Source organism: Cnephaeus nilssonii (assembly GCF_951640355.1).
Source record: "Cnephaeus nilssonii genome assembly, chromosome: 9".
Lineage (NCBI taxonomy): Eukaryota > Metazoa > Chordata > Mammalia > Chiroptera > Vespertilionidae > Cnephaeus > Cnephaeus nilssonii.
The window spans coordinates 38,144,560-38,162,635 of record NC_137080.1 but is presented as its reverse complement, the minus strand read 5'-3'; the positions used below and the strand labels follow the sequence as shown (position 1 = coordinate 38,162,635).

Below are 18,076 nucleotides of genomic sequence, written 5' to 3'. Positions count from 1 at the left end.
AGAGAATCACTGATTGGCTGCCTCCTGCACGTCTCCTACTGGGGATCCAGCCCGCAACCCAGGCATGTGCCCTTGGCTGGAATCAAACCTGGGACCCTTCAGTCCGCAGGCCAACGCTCTATCCACTGAGCCAAACCAGCTAGGGCATCAACTATTAGTTTTTAACATTGAATTACAGTACAGGCAAAGATTACAGGAACAACTAGGTGATAGTGAGGGGAACCAAGAAAAAAACACATGTTTTGACTACAGGGATTCACCAAGATTAGTCATACCACTCCTTTCTCAAAGTTATAAAAACAAGCAAACCACCAACCCTAATATGGGAACAATAAGGAGGAAAGAGAAGTAAGAGAAAATTTCTGTTTTATATTTTTTAAAAATCAGGAAAACATTGACTCTGTGATGTAGAAGACCTAAGCTGAGAGAAGACGACAGATTCAGTGGAAAATCTTTTTTTTGCTAAGAAATCAGCTGAAATAAAAGAAAGCTAAATAAGATAAGAAAAAGAGATTAAATTAAATAAGTAAAAATCAGCATTAGAATAATTGAAGTGTAGAATTTAAAGAAAATGAAATTAGTGATGTTGGGAAACAACTTGGGAAGCTCTGCCAGTGTGTAGAAATAGAATAAGTAAAATAAAATGCTGAAAAAGGTAAATAAATCCCATGGAGGAGAGGTTTTAATGTAAACGTATTAAAAAGAAATGCTTGAGCCGGCCAGTATGGCTCAGTGGTTGAGCGTCTACCTATGAACTAGGAGGTCACAGTTCTATTCCTGTCAGGGCACATCCCCCGGTTACAGGCTCGATCCCCAGTAGGGGGCCTGCAGGAGGCAGGCGATCAATGACTTTCTCATCATTGATATTTCTATTATATCTGAAGTCAATAAAAATTATTATTATAGTTTAAAGCTAATTTGATTGAGTGCCTTTTGATTTTTCTTTGATCATTAATGTTTTTTCTTATTAAGAATATAATGAATTTTGTTTAGTACCAGAATAAAAATTAGTTTTGGTTATACTTTCCTTTTTTGTTCCTTTATCTTTTTTTTTATCAGTAGAAAACTTTATTTGTCAGCCTAATATATAAGCTTATATTATGATTTAGGCTAAGTAAAAAGCTAATACCAGCCCTAGCTGGTTTGGCTCAGTGGATAGAGCGTCAGCCTGCAGACTGAAGGGTCCCCTGTTCAATACTGGTCAAGGGCACATGCCTGGGTTGCGGGCTCGATCCCCAGAGGGGGGCATGCACGAAGCAGCTGATCAATGATTCTTTCTCATCATTGATGTTTCTATTTCTCCCTCTACCTTCCCCTCTGAAATAAAAAAGAAAAAAAAGCCAATATCAATTTTTTCTTTCAGATCTCTATAAAAATGGACTACAAAGAGCTAACTTTGTACCATTCATAGCAGTCCTAAAGGTAAGGAAAATCACTTACAGTACTTGTGTTCACTGACTAATACCATGTTGGTTGATAATTGAAGGCTTTTAGATGATTGCTATGATATGGCATTGAAGCACAATTCATTTTTATATTTTGGTAATATTAGTCAAAGACACTAAAGGAGAAAATAATCTTTCTTATTTAGCATTCATTAATGTGTACAGAGGAAAAATTACAAAATATAGTCTAAATTATTACCTAACTGAAACATTTGATAGTTTGTATTTTATAAATTTTAATTTGAGGATTGCTCATAAATATTATAGTGGAATATTTAAACTTATACATTGATTTCTGAAAAAATGTTTAATTTTTCTGTTTCCTTCAGGTTAACATGTTTTCCCAGCTATTAAAGTTGCTATTCTAGATTAACATTATTACAAAAATATTCTAATATATTTAAATGTGATTGCCATCAAGTTACCATGAAATCATGTGAAGTTGAGGCACATAAATAATTTAAATATTTGTGTGTATCATCAGGGCATAGAGTTTAAAATAGTCTTCATTACAATATAATTAAGAATAAAATAACCTCCCTTTTCACTGTTAATATTAAGTATTTTTTACATGATTATTCAACAATTCCACATTTTGCCAATATTTATTGAGAATCTACTATGTGCAAAGTGCAGCATGAGGCATAAGGAAAAATATAATCATGAAATAGATTATGTTACTTTGCCTGCAAGTCATTTATAATCCAGTTGGGCATACATTATATACACAAATACCTGTAACACAAAGCAAAATGTAATAACTACCAAAAGAAGCATAATTATGTGCCAAAATATAATTCCGATAATTCTTAGGTACATAATTTTTCTTAGTCCATAATAACATATCTGAAGAAAGGATAAAGTTGTATTAAAAAAAAACCCACAAATCTAAAACCTCAAAAAATTCTTACCAAAGAGGAGTAAAAAGAGTTTATCTTTAAATATTCTAAAGATACAGTCAGATAATTTTTCTGAAATATACTTAAGTTGCAATTGTTGTTGGTGCCAAACTTTATTCCCTGTACTATACTTAGGAGACTTCAAACATCTGTTTCCTTAACCAATTTTAGTTTCCGAGAGGATTTTAATTTCTCTGCGATATTTATAGATGTAGAGAAAAGTACTTTTTGAAAATTTTGCTGTTAGTAATTTTTCCCCTTTATATTCATGTTCTGCATATGAGAAGGTAGATTTGAAGTATGTTTTTTCATGCCAGGAAATCCAAAGTGAAATTGTGTACAAAGATACCAAACTATAAATGGTGAAACTAAGAAAAATAGCTACTAAAAATAGTATCTTCACATAGCATGAAATACCCAAAATATAAAGAGAATGTTCACAGAATGAAACAAGTTAAAAGGTTCTCAAGGAACTTAGTAGCTGTACTGTTTTTTAACACCAAATATTTTTTGGCTAGTAATTTGTCATATTTTGATATATAATAATGGCATTATTAATAGGTAACTAAATTGGCCAGATTGAATTTAATTTTTACCCCTGTCCCACACTTAATGTTTTTCTGAAGAGGAAGGAAAACCAAGTAGATGAATAATTCAAATTTGGAATAAAACAAGATAGGTCCTGGCCAGGTAGCTTAGTTGGTTAGAGCATGGTCTACATAAGCCAAAGTTGTGGGCTTGGTCCCAGGACAGGGCACATACAAGAATCAACCAATGAGTGCATAATGAATGGAACAACAAATTAATGTTTCTCTCTCTCTCTCCCTCTTTCTTTCAAATTAATTAATAAAAATTTTTTAAAAAGAGAACTGAGATAAATAATACACAATTTGAAATTGAACATGGACTGAAATTGCCAGAAAACTAAATACTAGATTGGATGAAAAAAGATATAAAATGTCTCATTTATTCAAAAGATTTTTAAAAAATATATTTTTATTGATTTCAGACAGGAAGGGAGAGGGAGAGAGAGATAGAAACATCGATGATGAGAGAGAATCATTGATTGGCTGCCTCCTGCATGCCCCCCACGGGGGATCGAGCCTGCAACTCTGGCATGTGCCCTTGACCAGAATCGAAGTCGGGACCCTTCAGTCTGCAGCCTGACGCTCTATCCACTGAGGCAATTTGGCTAGGACCAAAAGACGTTACACATGTAACAAAACGTCATCCTGATGATGTGCACTAGAGCTGGTTTTCCTGAGGCTTGGGGGGGCGGGGCAGATGAACTTTCTATTGTAAGGAAAGGGTGTATCATATTAATTTAACTGACATTTTGCCTATTGACGTACGTTAGTGTTACTCTTTCATTTTGGTCCATCTGAGAGAAGTGTGTAGCAGAAGTCAATTTTAAAACAAATAGAGAATCTTAATTTAATAAAAAAAGAGATTATAAATGAGAGAGAAATTTACTTTGGGAAAAATACAATGTAAAGTCTATACATTTTCTTCTATAAACCAAGTGATGACAGGTTTGTAATTCACAATAAGAACTTGCAATTTGTTGCTTGAAGTATTGAAAAATAACAAAAACATATAAGCTATAAACTGTATTTTCATAAGATGATAGGAATAATGAGAAAGACTCATATGCTATTAAAAGGTCCATCAACAGATGAATAAAAAATGTGACATAGTTATACAACGAAATATTGTTCTACCATTAAAAGGAATGAAGTTCTGACAGGAGCTACGTTATGGATGAGCCTCAAAGACAAGCTAGGTGAGTTTAAGCCGGATACAAAAGGACAAATATATGAAAGGCAAATTCATAGGTACCTCAGATACCTATGAGGAGCTGGGAGGGAGGGGAATTTAGAGTTATTGTTTTATGGGTGCCGAGTCTCTGGGATGATGAAAAAGGTTGCATAACACCATGAATGTACTTAATGCCATTGCATTATTCACTTAAAATGGTCAAAATGATAAATTTTATGTTAGGTATATTTTATTGCAGTTCATTAAAAAGAAAAAAGAAAGAAAGCCACAGGACTGGCAAAGATACACAGAATGCTCAGGTACATTTCCCTAGGAAGCCTTCCTAGGCTAAGTCCTTGATAAAAGCAAAGCAAAACAAAAACCCAATCCTTATATATCATTTCCACTGCCTTTTAAGTGGGGAGGTTCCTGTTTTTCTCATACTTGCACTTTCTTGGTGTTTATTTTGCCCCTCCCCCAATTTTCTGAGATTAATTTTTATCTCATTTCAACCTTCTTTCCTAGGCTACTTATTTTTCTTTAAATAATTGCATCCATGACATTTTGATATTTAGTATTTTTACTATCAAGTAGTTTGAAGTGTTTTTTGATTTCCATTGTGATTTCTACTTTAACCCATGAATTATCTATAGTATGTTTCTTAATTTTCAAACATATAAGAGTTTTGTAGTTATGCTTTTGTTACTGTTTTCTTAACAAATGCTTAATTGCATTGTGGTCAGAGAATATGTTCTGTGTGACTTAAGTCCTTTCAAATTTGTTGAAACTTACTTTATGGCCCAAAATGTGGACTATTTTGGTAAATATTCTCTGTGTTCTTGAACATAATGACTATTCTTTAGTTGTTGTGTGTGATATATATATATATATATATATATATATATATATATATATATATATATATATATATATATATCAACATATCCATTAAGTAAGGTTTTTAAATTAAATGCTGTTTAAATCTTAGTTCTTTTGTATTTTTCACATCAGTTATTGAGAGGCTAAGGAAAGCATGTCCCACTTGGATTGCAAATTTGTCTATGTTTCTAATAATTTTGTCATTGACCTTCAATCGCTGGAGACAGGGTTATAAGTTGCATAGAGATTTAAACTTATTAAATATTGCTTGTGAATGGAACTTTTTCTAATCAATTTTATTTTAAGTAGTAATGCTCTTTTGTTTCAAGTATAGTCATAATTGTCTGTTGAAACATTTTTATCATGTCTGCTTTTCAATGTTTATCTGATAATTCTAACATCTCCCATCATCTTGATGTTGTTATCTATTGATAATCCTTTTACATTTATTTCGAGGTATTCATGGTTTTTGGTATGAGTGATTTTCAACTAGAACTTGGACATTTTCATAATTTGTCATGAGACTTTGTATCTTATTTTAAAAAATATATATTTTATTGATTTTTTATAGAGAGGAAGGGAGAGGGATAGAGAGTTAGAAACATCGATGAGAGAGAAACATCGATCAGCTGCCTCCTGCACACTCCCTACTGGGGATGTGCCTGCAACCAAGGTACATGCCCTTGACCAGAATTGAACCTGGGACCCTTCAGTCCGCAGGCCAACGCTCTATCCACTGAGCCAAAACGGTTAGGGCTGGATCTTATTTTTTAATCAATATTTTATTGTGATAAAATATACACAACATTTACCATTTTAACCATTTTAAGTGTATAGTTCAGTGGCATTAAGTACATTCACATTGTTGTGCAACCATCACCTATCTGCAGAACTTTTTTTATCTTTCCAAACTGAAACTTTGTGCTCATTAAGCAATCACTCCACATTCTCCCCTCCCCCAAATCCTGGTAACCACCATTCTACTTTCTGTCTCTATGAATTTGTCATCTAGGTACCTAGTATAAATGAAATCATGTAATATTTGTCCTTTTGTGTCTGGCTTAAATCACTTAGCATATGTCTTCAAGGTTTACTCATGCTATAGCAAGTGTCAGAGTTTCATTCTTTCCTAAGGCTGAATAATGTTCCATTGTATGTTTATACATTTTTGTTTATCCATTCATCTGTTGATGGACATTTTGATTGTTTCCATCTTTTAGCTATTGTGAGCAATGCTGCTGTGGACATTTGTGTACACATGTCTGCTTTACCCCTGCGTTCAGTTCTTTTGTATATATACCCAGACATGGAATTGCTGCATCATATGGTAATTCTATGTTTAATTTTTGAGAAACTGCCATTCTGGTTTTCATAACTGCCTTACCATTTTACATTCTCACCAGTAATGCACAAGGGTTCCAGTTTCTCCAACACTTGTTCTTTTTCTTTTAAAAAGTAATAGCCATCGTAATTGGTATGAAACGTTACCTTGTAGTTTTGATTTACATTTCTCACACGATTACTGATGTTGAGCATCTTTTCATGTGCTTATTTGCCATTTGTATATTTTCTTTGTAGACCTTATTTAAACTTTTTGTTTCGACTGGCTGTTTTCCACACTATTCTGGCAGGAGGAGAGGCACTGCCACATCAATGCCAGATGTAGGCGTAGAAGTCCAGGTTCCCTATTCAGCCTCCATTGGCACCTGAGTCAAGGGTGCCCTGTTCATCGCCACAGACATCGTGGGGGTGGGGGTGATGCTCATTGCTGGCTGCAGGGAGGAACGTTTCAGCTCCCCACCTAGCTTTCATTGACACTACCCTGCCAGGAGTGTTGGGGGGGCTCTCCCCTCAGCCTTTGTTGGAATGAGTGGATGTGGTGCCACAGTTTCTTCCTCTTAAATATGCTGCTATTTTCTTGGTCCTTTGACTAAAGAGAGCAGGCTTTTGTTGGTCTCATTTTTCTGCGTCCTTTGGCATTTCTGAGTTTCTGGCGGCTTCGTCTCCAAGCCCGGGGTATATGAGTCAAGAAGAAAGCCAGAGAACTCACCCTTCTGTTGTTTCTCAGGTATAGAGGTCCCTAGCTGTTCTTCCTTCCTTCTGCTTTTCAGTGTCCTCTTACATTGTTTTGTATGTAATTTCCAGATTTTAAATAGTACAAGCGGAAGGAATAGGGAAAGTACATCTGCTCCATCTTCCAGAGCACAAGTCAATTCTGGTTTTGTTTCCTTGGTCTGATATTTTCCCTCGTTGTGGGTCCTACTTTCCTGCTTCTTTTCAAGTCGAGTAATTTGTGACTGGTTGCTGGAGATTGTGATTATTGCAGTGAGTCCCTGTTCCTTCCTTTAAAGCTGTCGAACTTTATTTCAGCAAGTGATTATGTTTCTTCCAGATCAGCCTGATCTGATCGAGGCTTGTTTTCAAGCTTTGTCAGGGAGCCTGGAGTAGCCTTTTCTCTAGGACTGCTTTAGCCGTCTTCCAGCTGGGGCCCTTGGAGGCTCTCACTGAATTCCCGTGTGGTTCACGGAAGCCCTCTACTCTGGCTGAAGACTGCTTAGATCTCCCAGCTTTGTGTGGACTGCTCTTGGCAATTTAATATTTGGCCGAAGATTACAGACACTCTCTCTGCAGATATCTGGAGCTCTCTTTCTGTATACTGAACGCTACCATGGAAATTCCAACTGCCTCCGTTTCCCAAAATTCTAATTGCTCTTTCCTCAACTGTTTTAGTCTGCTGTGCTGCAGTTTAGAAATTTCCTCTAGACAGAAAGCCAGGGAAAACGTAATGCTTGCTTGCCTGATTTATTTCCCGCATCTCAAGGATTGCTATCCTTTGCTACTCATTGTGTTATGTCTGATATCCAATGTTTTGCATGTTTTGTCTAGTGTTTTAGTGCTTAATGGCAAGAGAGCAAAAATGAGTTCCAACTACTCTGCCTTGGCCTAAAGCAGAATTTCCATGGTAGCGTTCAGTACGGGAGGAATCTATACAGAAAGAGAGCTCCAGAGATCTGCAGAGAGAGTCTCTTTAGTGGTATTTATTTTAAAGATAAAGAAGAAGAAGGCAGGGTGTTTGTTGTTGTTGTTGTTTTGGAATTCAGGCACTCCGAGTTATATTTTCCCATAAATACAGAAATATAAATAGGATAACTATAAAAGAAAGTGGTGGGCACATCTTTCTCTCCTGTGTTTAGAGGAATCATTAATTGATGGTATGGTCACATGAGGGAGTGAGTATATTTTACTTTCTTGGAAAATATTTTTATTGATTTTACAGAGAGGCAGGGAGAGGGATTGAGGGTTAGAAACATCAATGAGAGAGAAACATCAATCAGCTGCCTCCTGCATGGCCCCTGCTGGGGATCAAGCCTGCAACCAAGGTACATGCCCTTGACTGGAATCGAACCTGGGACTCTTCAGTCCACAGGCCAACGCTCTCTCCACTGAGCCAAACCTGTTAGGACCGGAAAAGTATTTTCAAAATGCTTTTGATAATGTAGTGTAATGCTTACAGATAATGTAAGTGAAAAAAATGTGATGCAAGAGTATATCTGTTGCCCTAGCCAGCTTGGCTTAGTGGATAGAGCATCAGCCTGTGGACTGAAGGGACCCAGGTTCGATTCCAGCAAAGGGCACATGCCTGGGTTGTGGGCTTGATCCCCAGTGGGGGGCGTGCAGGAGGCATCCCATCAATGATTCTCTTTCATCATTGATGTTTCTATCTCTCTCTCCTTCTCCCTTCATCTCTGAAATCAATAAAGAAATATATTTTTTTTAAAAAAGAGTATATCTGTTACTTTCTCAACTATGGAAGTAATACACATGCATGGAAAAATACTGGAAATAAGTATCCAAAAATGTAAATAGAATTATTTCTGAATAATAAGATTATAAACAATTTAAGTTTTCCTTTTTAGTTTACTCTAAGATTGCTCAATCTTGCATTATCTATATATATAAAAAGCCAGCGACCATAAAGGCCATAACAACCATAATGACCGGTCGCTAGGACACCCACAGTGACCAGTGAACCGGCCTGATCAGGGGGTGGAGCCAGCCAGCCAACCTCGCAGCCTCTCCTCCCGGCCGGCCTGCCCCTGATCGGACTCTCCCACCCTGATCAAGAGCGGGCCGGCCAAATGCCCCCTCCCTGTACCCCCACCCCCACCAGCCCCACTCTCATCAACAATAGGCCCACAAGCCCCTCCCCCCAGCCGGCCCGCTCCTGATCACACACCCCCACCCCAATAGGGGTTGGGGCTGGATGGCCAACCTCCTGCAGCTCCTCCCCCCAGCTGGCCACGCCCCTGATGGGCGCCCACCACCCTGATCAGCCCGCAGCCCCTCCCCCTGGCCAGCTCCGCCGCTGATTGCCACCACACCTCAATAGGGGGCAGGGCCAGCTGGCCAACTTCCCGAAGGCCCTCCCCCCAGCTGGCCCTGCCCCCTATGGGCCCCCACCACCTTGATTTGCCCGCAGCCCCTCCCCCCCGGCTGGCCCCGCCCCTGATCGCCTCCCCACCCCAATAGGGGGTGGGGCCGGCTGGCCGATCTCCTACAGCCCCTCCCCCCACCAGGCCCCACCCCAGATTGGACCCCCCACCCCAATCAGGGGCAGGGCTGTCTGGCTAACCACCCATGGCCCCTCCCCCAGGCCGCTGGCCCCCAATCAGCCTCCCAAACCCAATTGGGGGCGGGGCCCACCGTCTAATTGCCTGCAGTCCCTTCCCCCAGCCAGCCCATCCCTGATCAGGCCCTGATCGGGCCCTGATCGGGGCGGGCCGGCCGGCCAACCTCCTGCCATCTCCTCCTCCTGCCAGCCCCAGCCCCAATCTGCCCCTGTTGGAGCTGGGCCAGCCGGTCCCACCCATGTACGAATTCATGCACTGGGCCTCTAGTTTTTATAATAATAACTTTTTAGAAGGTAAATTTTAGCCTATCCTTCTTAGGAAATCAGCACACCTAGATAGGATTACCCATATTCAAAGTTGAGAAATTAGCAAAAAGTGAAATGGATTTCTCATGTGTCCTATGTATAGAGGGTATTATGAAAAGAAATGGAATGGCAGATGCAGGAAGGAAGCAGCAAAAGCAGATGAACTAATAAGTAGAAGCACATGAAGAATATACTTTGGAAGAACTCACTCAGGAAATGGGAGACTTTTTTTTAGATAAAACTTTTCTATATTTTAAAAGAACTCAAAGAAGTTATGGTTCCAATGAAATAAGAGATTAGGGATGAAATAACTGCAAGATTAGAGGAATCTTACAGGCTGAGGGTGAACCCTTTAAAAAAAGTGAAAAGCATTTTAGAAAAATCAAGTTAAAGAATCAACACTGATAAAAACAAAATCAGTTATAAAGAGACCAGACTTATGAAACAAATCACACAAAATGAATAGTCGAGGATAAAAAATAGAATAGAGATTAAAATTATTACATAGAAGGTGCTAGATATGGGAAGCAGGCAACAGAGATAAAGCATTAACATCATTCATATTTCTAAAACAGAACACAAAGATAAAATAGAAAAATAATACCTTTTTTCTGGTGTACAACTGAACTTCAAGGATAAAGAAAGAATCCTATAATTACATAGAAGAAAAATCCTTGGAGAAAAAAAACAACACCAAGCTGGACTGAGACTTGAACACCACAAGTGGATACTAGAATAGGATAGACTAGAATAGTTTTTATTGTATTAAAATTTAAGTTAAAAAATTTAAATTAAAAAGATGTGCCCTTTTTAAAAAGTTATCTTTATTGTTGAAAGTTTTACAGATGTCCCCATTACTCCCCCCCCCCCCCCATTGGTCCCTCCTCCTTGCTTATGTGCCCTCTTATTAGCTAGGCTGTTATGAAACTCTAAGGTCAAAGATTATATTTTTGGATATATGGTAATTCAAGAATTATAGTCCTCATGAAGCTTCCTGAGCAAACTACTTTAACATTTTATACCACCAGTCAAATTAATAACTTATAAGTGAGATGTTATAGTAAGAAAACATTGGTGGTGGTCATTGATTCTGATTAAATGTTGTCTTACTCTGGTCTGTAAGTCAGACAGTAAATTTTTTTTCATGAGTGTGAACTTCTGTAACTGAGTTAACTAAAGAGTACAGTGATGGAAATCATGTCTCAGCAAAGATTTCCTTAGTTTGTATTGGAGAAAGTAGCATTTTAAGAGATTGCTGGTTAATGGTTGATAGAAGGAAGAAACTTGGCGAACCAAAAATAAGAGGGTGGTTTAGTATCAATTTCAAATAATTCTGTAACTTGAGAAATAAAGCTTTGTTAGGATCAACTTTCTTAGAAATATCTTAAGTTTTATTTAAAAAGAATAATATCTTAAATGTATATTCATTGAATAATATACATTGGACACAACCTCATTATATTGTAAACATTATTTAAAATTATTGTGAAAGGAAAAGAGGGCCAATTGATATTTTGATCAGGATAGATTCTTAGTTAATTTCAACTAGCTACTATTATTGGCCTTCTTATAAATGGGTTGCCTGCCGAGCATTGCTATTCCCATCTGATCAAGTTTTAGCACTCCATGATATTTTGGACAGGTATTTTATTTATTTTTTTTTTTATTTTTTTTTTCCAATTTTTTTATTAAGGTATTATATGTGTACATATCTTACCATTGCCCTCCCCACACCCCACTCCCATATATGCCCCCACCCCCCAGAGTTTTGCATCCATTGGTTATGCTTATATGCATGCATACAAGTCCTTTGATTGATCTCTTATCTCCCCCACCTCTCCCTAACCTTCCCCTTGTAATTTGACAGTCTGTTTGATGCTTTACTGTCTCTGTATCTATCTTTTTGTTCAAGTTTATAATGTTCTTTATTATCCATAAATGAGTGAGATCATGTGGTATTTTTCTTTCATTGACTGACTTATTTCACTTAACATAATGTTCTCCAATTCCTCCCAGGTTGCTGCAAATGATGAGAATTCCTTCTTTTTTATGGCAGCATAGTATTCCATTGTGTAGATGTACCACAGTTTTCTGATCCAGTCATCTGCTGACGGGCACCTAGGCTGTTTCCAAATCTTAGCTATGGTGAATTGCGCTGCTATGAACATAGGGGTGCATATATCCTTTCTAATTGGTGTTTCTAGTTTCTTCGGATATATTCCCAGGAGTGGGATTACTGGGTCAAATGGGAGTTCCATTTTCAGTTTTTTGAGGAAACTCCATACTGTTCTCCACAGTGGCTGCACCAGTCTGCAATCCCACCAGCAGTGCACGAGGGTTCCTTTTTCTCCGCATCCTCGCCAACACTTGTCGTTTGTTGATTTGTTGATGATAGCCATTCTGACAGGTGTGAGATGGTACCGCATTGTTGTTTTGATTTGCATCTCTCGGATAATTAGTGACGTTGAGCATGTTTTCATGTGTCTCTTGGCCTTCCTTCTGTCTTCTTTTGAAAAGATTCTATTTAGGTCTGTTGCCCATTTTTTTATGGGATCATTTATCTTCCTTTTATTAAGTTGTATAAGCTGCCTGTAGATGTTGGAGATTAAACCTTTATCAGTGATGCCATTTGCAAATATGTTCTCCCATGCAGTGGGCCTTCTTGTTGTTTTGTTGATGGTTTCTTTTGCTGTGAAAAAGCTTTTTATTTTGATGTAGTCCCATTTGTTAATTTTCTCTTTAGCTTCCATTGCCCTAGGGGCAGTGTCAGTGAAGAATTTCTTTTGGCATATGTCTGACATTTTGCTGCCTGTGGATTGCTCTAGTATTTTTATGGTTTCCCGTCTTATGTTTAAGTCCTGTATCCATTTTGAGTTTATTTTTGTGTATGGCGTAAGTTGGTGATCAAGCTTCATTTTTTTGCATGTATCTGTCCAATTTTCCCAACACCATTTATTGAAGAGACTGTCTTTATTCCATTGTATGTTCATGCCTCCTTTGTCAAATATTAATTGAGCATAGTGGTTTGGGTCAATATCTGGATTCTCTATTCTGTTCCATTGATCTATATGTCTGTTCTTGTGCCAGTACCAGGCTGTTTTGAGAACAGTGGCTTTGTAATACAGCTTGAAATCTGGTATTGAGATCCCTCCTACTTTATTCTTCTTTCTCAGGATTGCTGTGGCTATTCGGGGTCTTTTTTTATTCCAGATGAATTTTTGGAGAGTTCTTTCAAGGTCTGTGAAATATGCCGTTGGTATTTTAATGGGGAGTGCATTGAATCTATAGATTGCTTTGGGTAGTATGGACATTTTAATGATGTTAATTCTACCAATCCATGAACATGGTATGTTCTTCCATCTGTTTACGTCTTCCTCTATCTCTTTTTTCAGTGTCCTGTAGTTTTCCGTGTATAGGTCTTTTACCTCCTTAGTTAAGTTTATTCCTAGGTATCTTAATTTTTTTGGTGCGATGGTAAATGGGATTGCCTTTTTAGTCTCTCTGTCTGTAAGTTCACTATTGGTGTATAGAAAGGCCATAGATTTCTTGGCGTTAATTTTGTATCCTGCTACATTGCCGAATTCATTTATTAAGTCTATGAGTTTTTTGACGGAGTCTTTCGGATTTTTTATGTACAATATCATGTCGTCTGCAAATAAAGACAGCTTTACTTGTTCTTTTCCAATCTGGATGCCTTTTATTTCTTCTTCTTGTCTAATTGCAATGGCTAATACTTCCAGTACTATGTCAAACAGGAGTGGTGAGAGTGGGCATCCCTGTCTTGTTCCTGTTCTTAGGGGAAATGTCTTTAGTTTTTGTCCATTGAGTATGATGTTTGCTGTGGGTTTATCATATATAGCTTTTATTATGTTGAGGTATGAGCCATCTATTCCCACCTTGTTGAGAGCTTTTATCAAGAAAGGGTGTTGGATTTTGTCAAATGCTTTTTCTGCATCAATTGATATGACTATGTGATTTTTATCTTTCAATTTGTTTATGTGATGTATCACGTTTATTGATTTGCGGATATTGTACCATCCTTGCATTCCTGGGATAAATCCTACTTGGTCATGGTGTATGATCTTTCTGATGTACTGCTGGAGCCGATTTGCTAGAATTTTGTTGAGGATTTTGGCATCTATGTTCATGAGGGATATTGGTCTGTAATTCTCTTTCATTGTGTTGTCTTTATCTGGTTTTGGTATTAGGGTAATGCTGGCTTCATAGAAGGAGCTTGGAAGTGTTCCTTCCACTTGAATTTTTTGGAATAGTCTGAGGAGGATAGGTTTTAGTTCTTCCTTGAATGTTTGGTAAAACTCTCCTGTGAAGCCATCTGGCCCCGGGCTTTTGTTTGCTGGAAGCTTTTTGATGACTGCTTCAATTTCGTCCATAGTTATTGGCCTATTGAGCTGTTTAGATTCTTCTTGATTGATTTTTGGAAGGTTATATTTTTCTAGGAATATGTCCATTTCCTCCAGATTGTCCAGTTTGTTGGAATAGAGTTGTTCGTAGTATTTTGTAACAATCCTTTGTATCTCAGCGGGGTCTGTTGTTATTTCACCTCTTTCATTTCTGATTTTGTTTATTTGGGACCTCTCTCTTTGCTTCTTGGTGAGCCTGGCTAGAGGTCCATCAATCTTGTTTATCCTTTCAAAGAACCAGCTCTTGGTTTTGTTGATCTTATGTATTGTTTCTTTGGTCTCTATGTCATTTATCTCCGCTCTGATCTTTGTTATTTCCTTCCTTCTGGTTACACTGGGCTTTTCTTGCTGCTCTTTTTCTAGCTCTTTGAGTTGTAGGGTTAAGTAATTTATTACCATTGTTTCTTGTTTTTTGCAATAGGCCTGTAGAGCTATGAACTTCCCTCTCAAGACTGCTTTCGCTGTGTCCCATAGATTTTGGATTGTTGTGTTTTCATTGTCATTTGTTGCCATGATGTTTTTTATTTCTTCCTTGATCTCTCTGGTGACCCAGTCCTTGTTTAATAGCATGCTGTTTAGTCTCCATGTGTTTGATTTCTTTGGATTGTTTTTATTGTAGTTGATTTCCAGTTTTATGCCACTGTGATCTGAGAAGATGCTTGATATAATTTCTATCTTCTTGAATTTGAAGAGACTTTGCCTGTGACCCAGAATATGGTCTATCTTTGAAAATGACCCATGTGCACTTGAGAAGAATGTATATTCTGTGGCTTTGGGGTGAAATGTTCTGAAGATGTCAATTAATTCCATCTGGTCTAGTGAGTCATTTAGGATTGCTGTTTCTTTGCTGATTTTTTGTTTAGAGGATTTGTCCAGTGGTGATAGTGGGGTATTAAAGTCTCCTACTATGATTGTGTTGCTATTAATCTCTCCCTTGATATCCTCCAGGAGTTTTTTTATGTATTTGGGTGCTCCTATATTGGGAGCGTATATGTTTACCAGAATTATTTCTTCTTGTTGGATTTCTCCCTTTAGTATTATGAAGTGGCCTTCCTTATCTCTTGTTATGGCATTTACTTTGAGGTCTATTTTGTCAGATATAAGTATTGCTACCCCAGCTTTTTTTTCATTTCCATTTGCCTGAAAGATATTTTTCCATCCCTTCACTTTCAATCTGTGTGAGTCTCTTGTTCTGAGGTGGGTCTCTTGTAGACAGCATATATATGGGTCGTGTTTTTTTATCCATTCAGCTACTCGATGTCTTTTGATTGGAGCATTTAGTCCGTTTACATTTAAAGTTATTACTGAAAGGTATTTGTTTGCAGTCATATCTATTTTTGTGTCTGTATTCCTTCTTACCTGTTTATTTCTTCTTTTTACAGTATTCCCTTTAGCAATTCTTGCATTGCTGGTTTGGTGGTGATAAACTCCCTGAGGCTTTTTTTGTCTGCAAAGCTCCTGATTTCCCCTTCAATTTTGATTGATAGTCTTGCTGGATATAGTATTCTTGGATTCAGTCCTTTGCTTTGCAACACTTTGTATACCTCCTTCCATTCACTTCTAGCTTGTTGTGTTTCTGATGAGTAATCATTTGACAATCTGATGGGTGTTCCTTTGTAGGTAACTCTCTGTCTCTCTCTTGCCGCCTTTAGGATTCTCTCTTTATCATTTATATTTGCCATTGAAATTATGACATGTCTTGGTGTGGGTCTTTTGGGGTTGATCCTGCTTGGGACTCTCTTTACTTGCGTAACTTTTATCTTTCCCATATCCGGGAAGTTTTCTGTCATTATTTCTTCAAATAGATTTTCTAATCCCTGCTGCTCTTCTTGTCCTTCTGGCAGCCCTATTATACGCATGTTACTTCGTTTCATGTTGTCCCGAAGCTCCCTTAGGCTTTCCTCCTGCTTTTTAATTTTTTTCTCCAATTGCTGTTCAGCTTGAGCTTGTTTCTGTACCTGATCTTCTAACTCACTAATTCGGTCCTCTGCTTCTTGTAATCTACTGTTGAAACTTTCCATGGTGTTTTTGATTGTAGCTATATCACTTTTCATTTCTTCCTGATTCTTGCATAAGTTGTTGATTTTCTCATCCATCCGATGTATAAATTCCATGACCATTACTCTGAACTCCTTTTCGGTCATGTTGCAAGCTTCATTTTCACTAATTTCCTTTCTTGGCGACTCCACATTTTCTTTCCTCTGTGAGTTATTTCGTTTCCCCATTCTGGCTATTACCAGAAAGCTCAAGCTTCTGTTTGCGTGGACCTGGGTCGTGTGCTGTGGGGACTTCGCTCCACCCTAGTTTCACTGAAGTGCTCTGACACTAGGACGTGTGACTGTCTTTGGTTGGTGGGAACCAAACTTGCCCAGGATCAGTGTCCCCAGTGTTCCGTGTGGTCTCGTGTGCACATTTAGAATCAGGGGCCCTGTCTGCACCACACTGTTGGTATGTGCCGAGAATGAGATCCTTAGCATGTGCCAGGAGTCAGAGTTTCCCTGTGTCTGCACCAAGACTCGAGTGTCAAAGTCTCTGTTGCCTTGTGCGGTTTCTCGTTGAGAATCAGGGTCCCTGTGTGTGCACGCACCAACAATTGGGGTCGCTGGCTCTTAGTGTGAATGCGCTGTGAGTCAGGGATCCCAGGCAGCTGTGTCCGGCGTGCCAAATTCCCTGAAGTGGGGCTGTGTCCTGTGTGTGCTCTCTCTACTGAGCCAAACCGGCTAGAGCGCACATTCTTAAAAACCTGAAGGTGAGCCCGCTCAGTGCACTCTCCCAAAGTCCCAGAAGGGGGGCGGAGTCCGTCCTGCGCGCCAAATTCCCCAAAGGGAAGCCCCTCTGTGCACGCTTTTAAGAATCTCCGAAGGGGGAGCTGTGCCCCGCGAGCCAAATTCCCCCAAGTTCCCCGAAGGGGAGCCCTCTGTGCGCACTGATAGATTTCCCCGACGGGGAGCTGCTTCTGGACAGGTATTTTATATTTGGGTAAAAATCTATCTGTTCACTCTATCACTTTTTGTTTGATTCATTCCATAATGAGTCCTGAAGGAGATAAGTGCTATTCATAATTTTTAGAGTAAAAAAAAAAAATTCTCCATGTGAATTTTATTAACTTTCTCCTTATGCTTTTCTTAATTAGTTTAACAGTATGGACCAACCTAAATTAATTGCCCCATGAGAAATGTTCCTGTACAATATTGTATGTAGTGTTTTTGCCATACAGTGATAGATTCTGTTATCAGTAATGTAGCACTTTCATTCTATTTCACAGTAACATTTTAGCAAGCTATCTTTTTCTTAAGTTTTCAAGATTTCTGTTTAAAATTAAATTAGTTAGGTGATTAATCGATTACTGAAATGATAGCAATAAGCTGGTCAAAAGTAACTGACAAGGCATTCTACAGTATAATTTTCTCTCCGATGAATGCCATTTAGATGATGAAATTAGGGAAAATAGGATACTAGTATTAACTCTTATAAATACGAATTTTTCTTTTTCTTGATAAAGTGTGGTCCATTTGAAAAACATCATAATCTGATTTGGTTTAACATCTATTGGGTTTAAATATGCAACATATAAAAGTACTTTATAATCTAAGGCAGTAACAGTTATGTTAGTATTATTACTACTTTTATAATATTTGCTTAATGTTCAAGTTACTACTTCATTTCTTCTACTTGGTTGTTAAAGTTTTCAGCTGTTATGCATCCTTTCTCTAAAACTTAAAAAGCCACGTATTAGCC

At 38.1% G+C, this 18,076-nt stretch overlaps 1 protein-coding gene across 4 annotated transcripts in view; it reads left to right on the top strand.

Annotated features, from left to right (window-relative positions):
* Positions 1-18,076, top strand: part of AFG1L (AFG1 like ATPase) — a 169,015-nt gene that overhangs the window by 72,341 nt on the left and 78,598 nt on the right. For all 4 annotated transcript variants that reach the window (XM_079780359.1, XM_079780357.1, XM_079780358.1 and 1 more), the window contains one exon: positions 1,364-1,422. In XM_079780359.1, the coding sequence (XP_079636485.1) occupies positions 1,364-1,422 (59 nt within the window). The remainder of the gene's footprint in view (positions 1-1,363; positions 1,423-18,076) is intronic.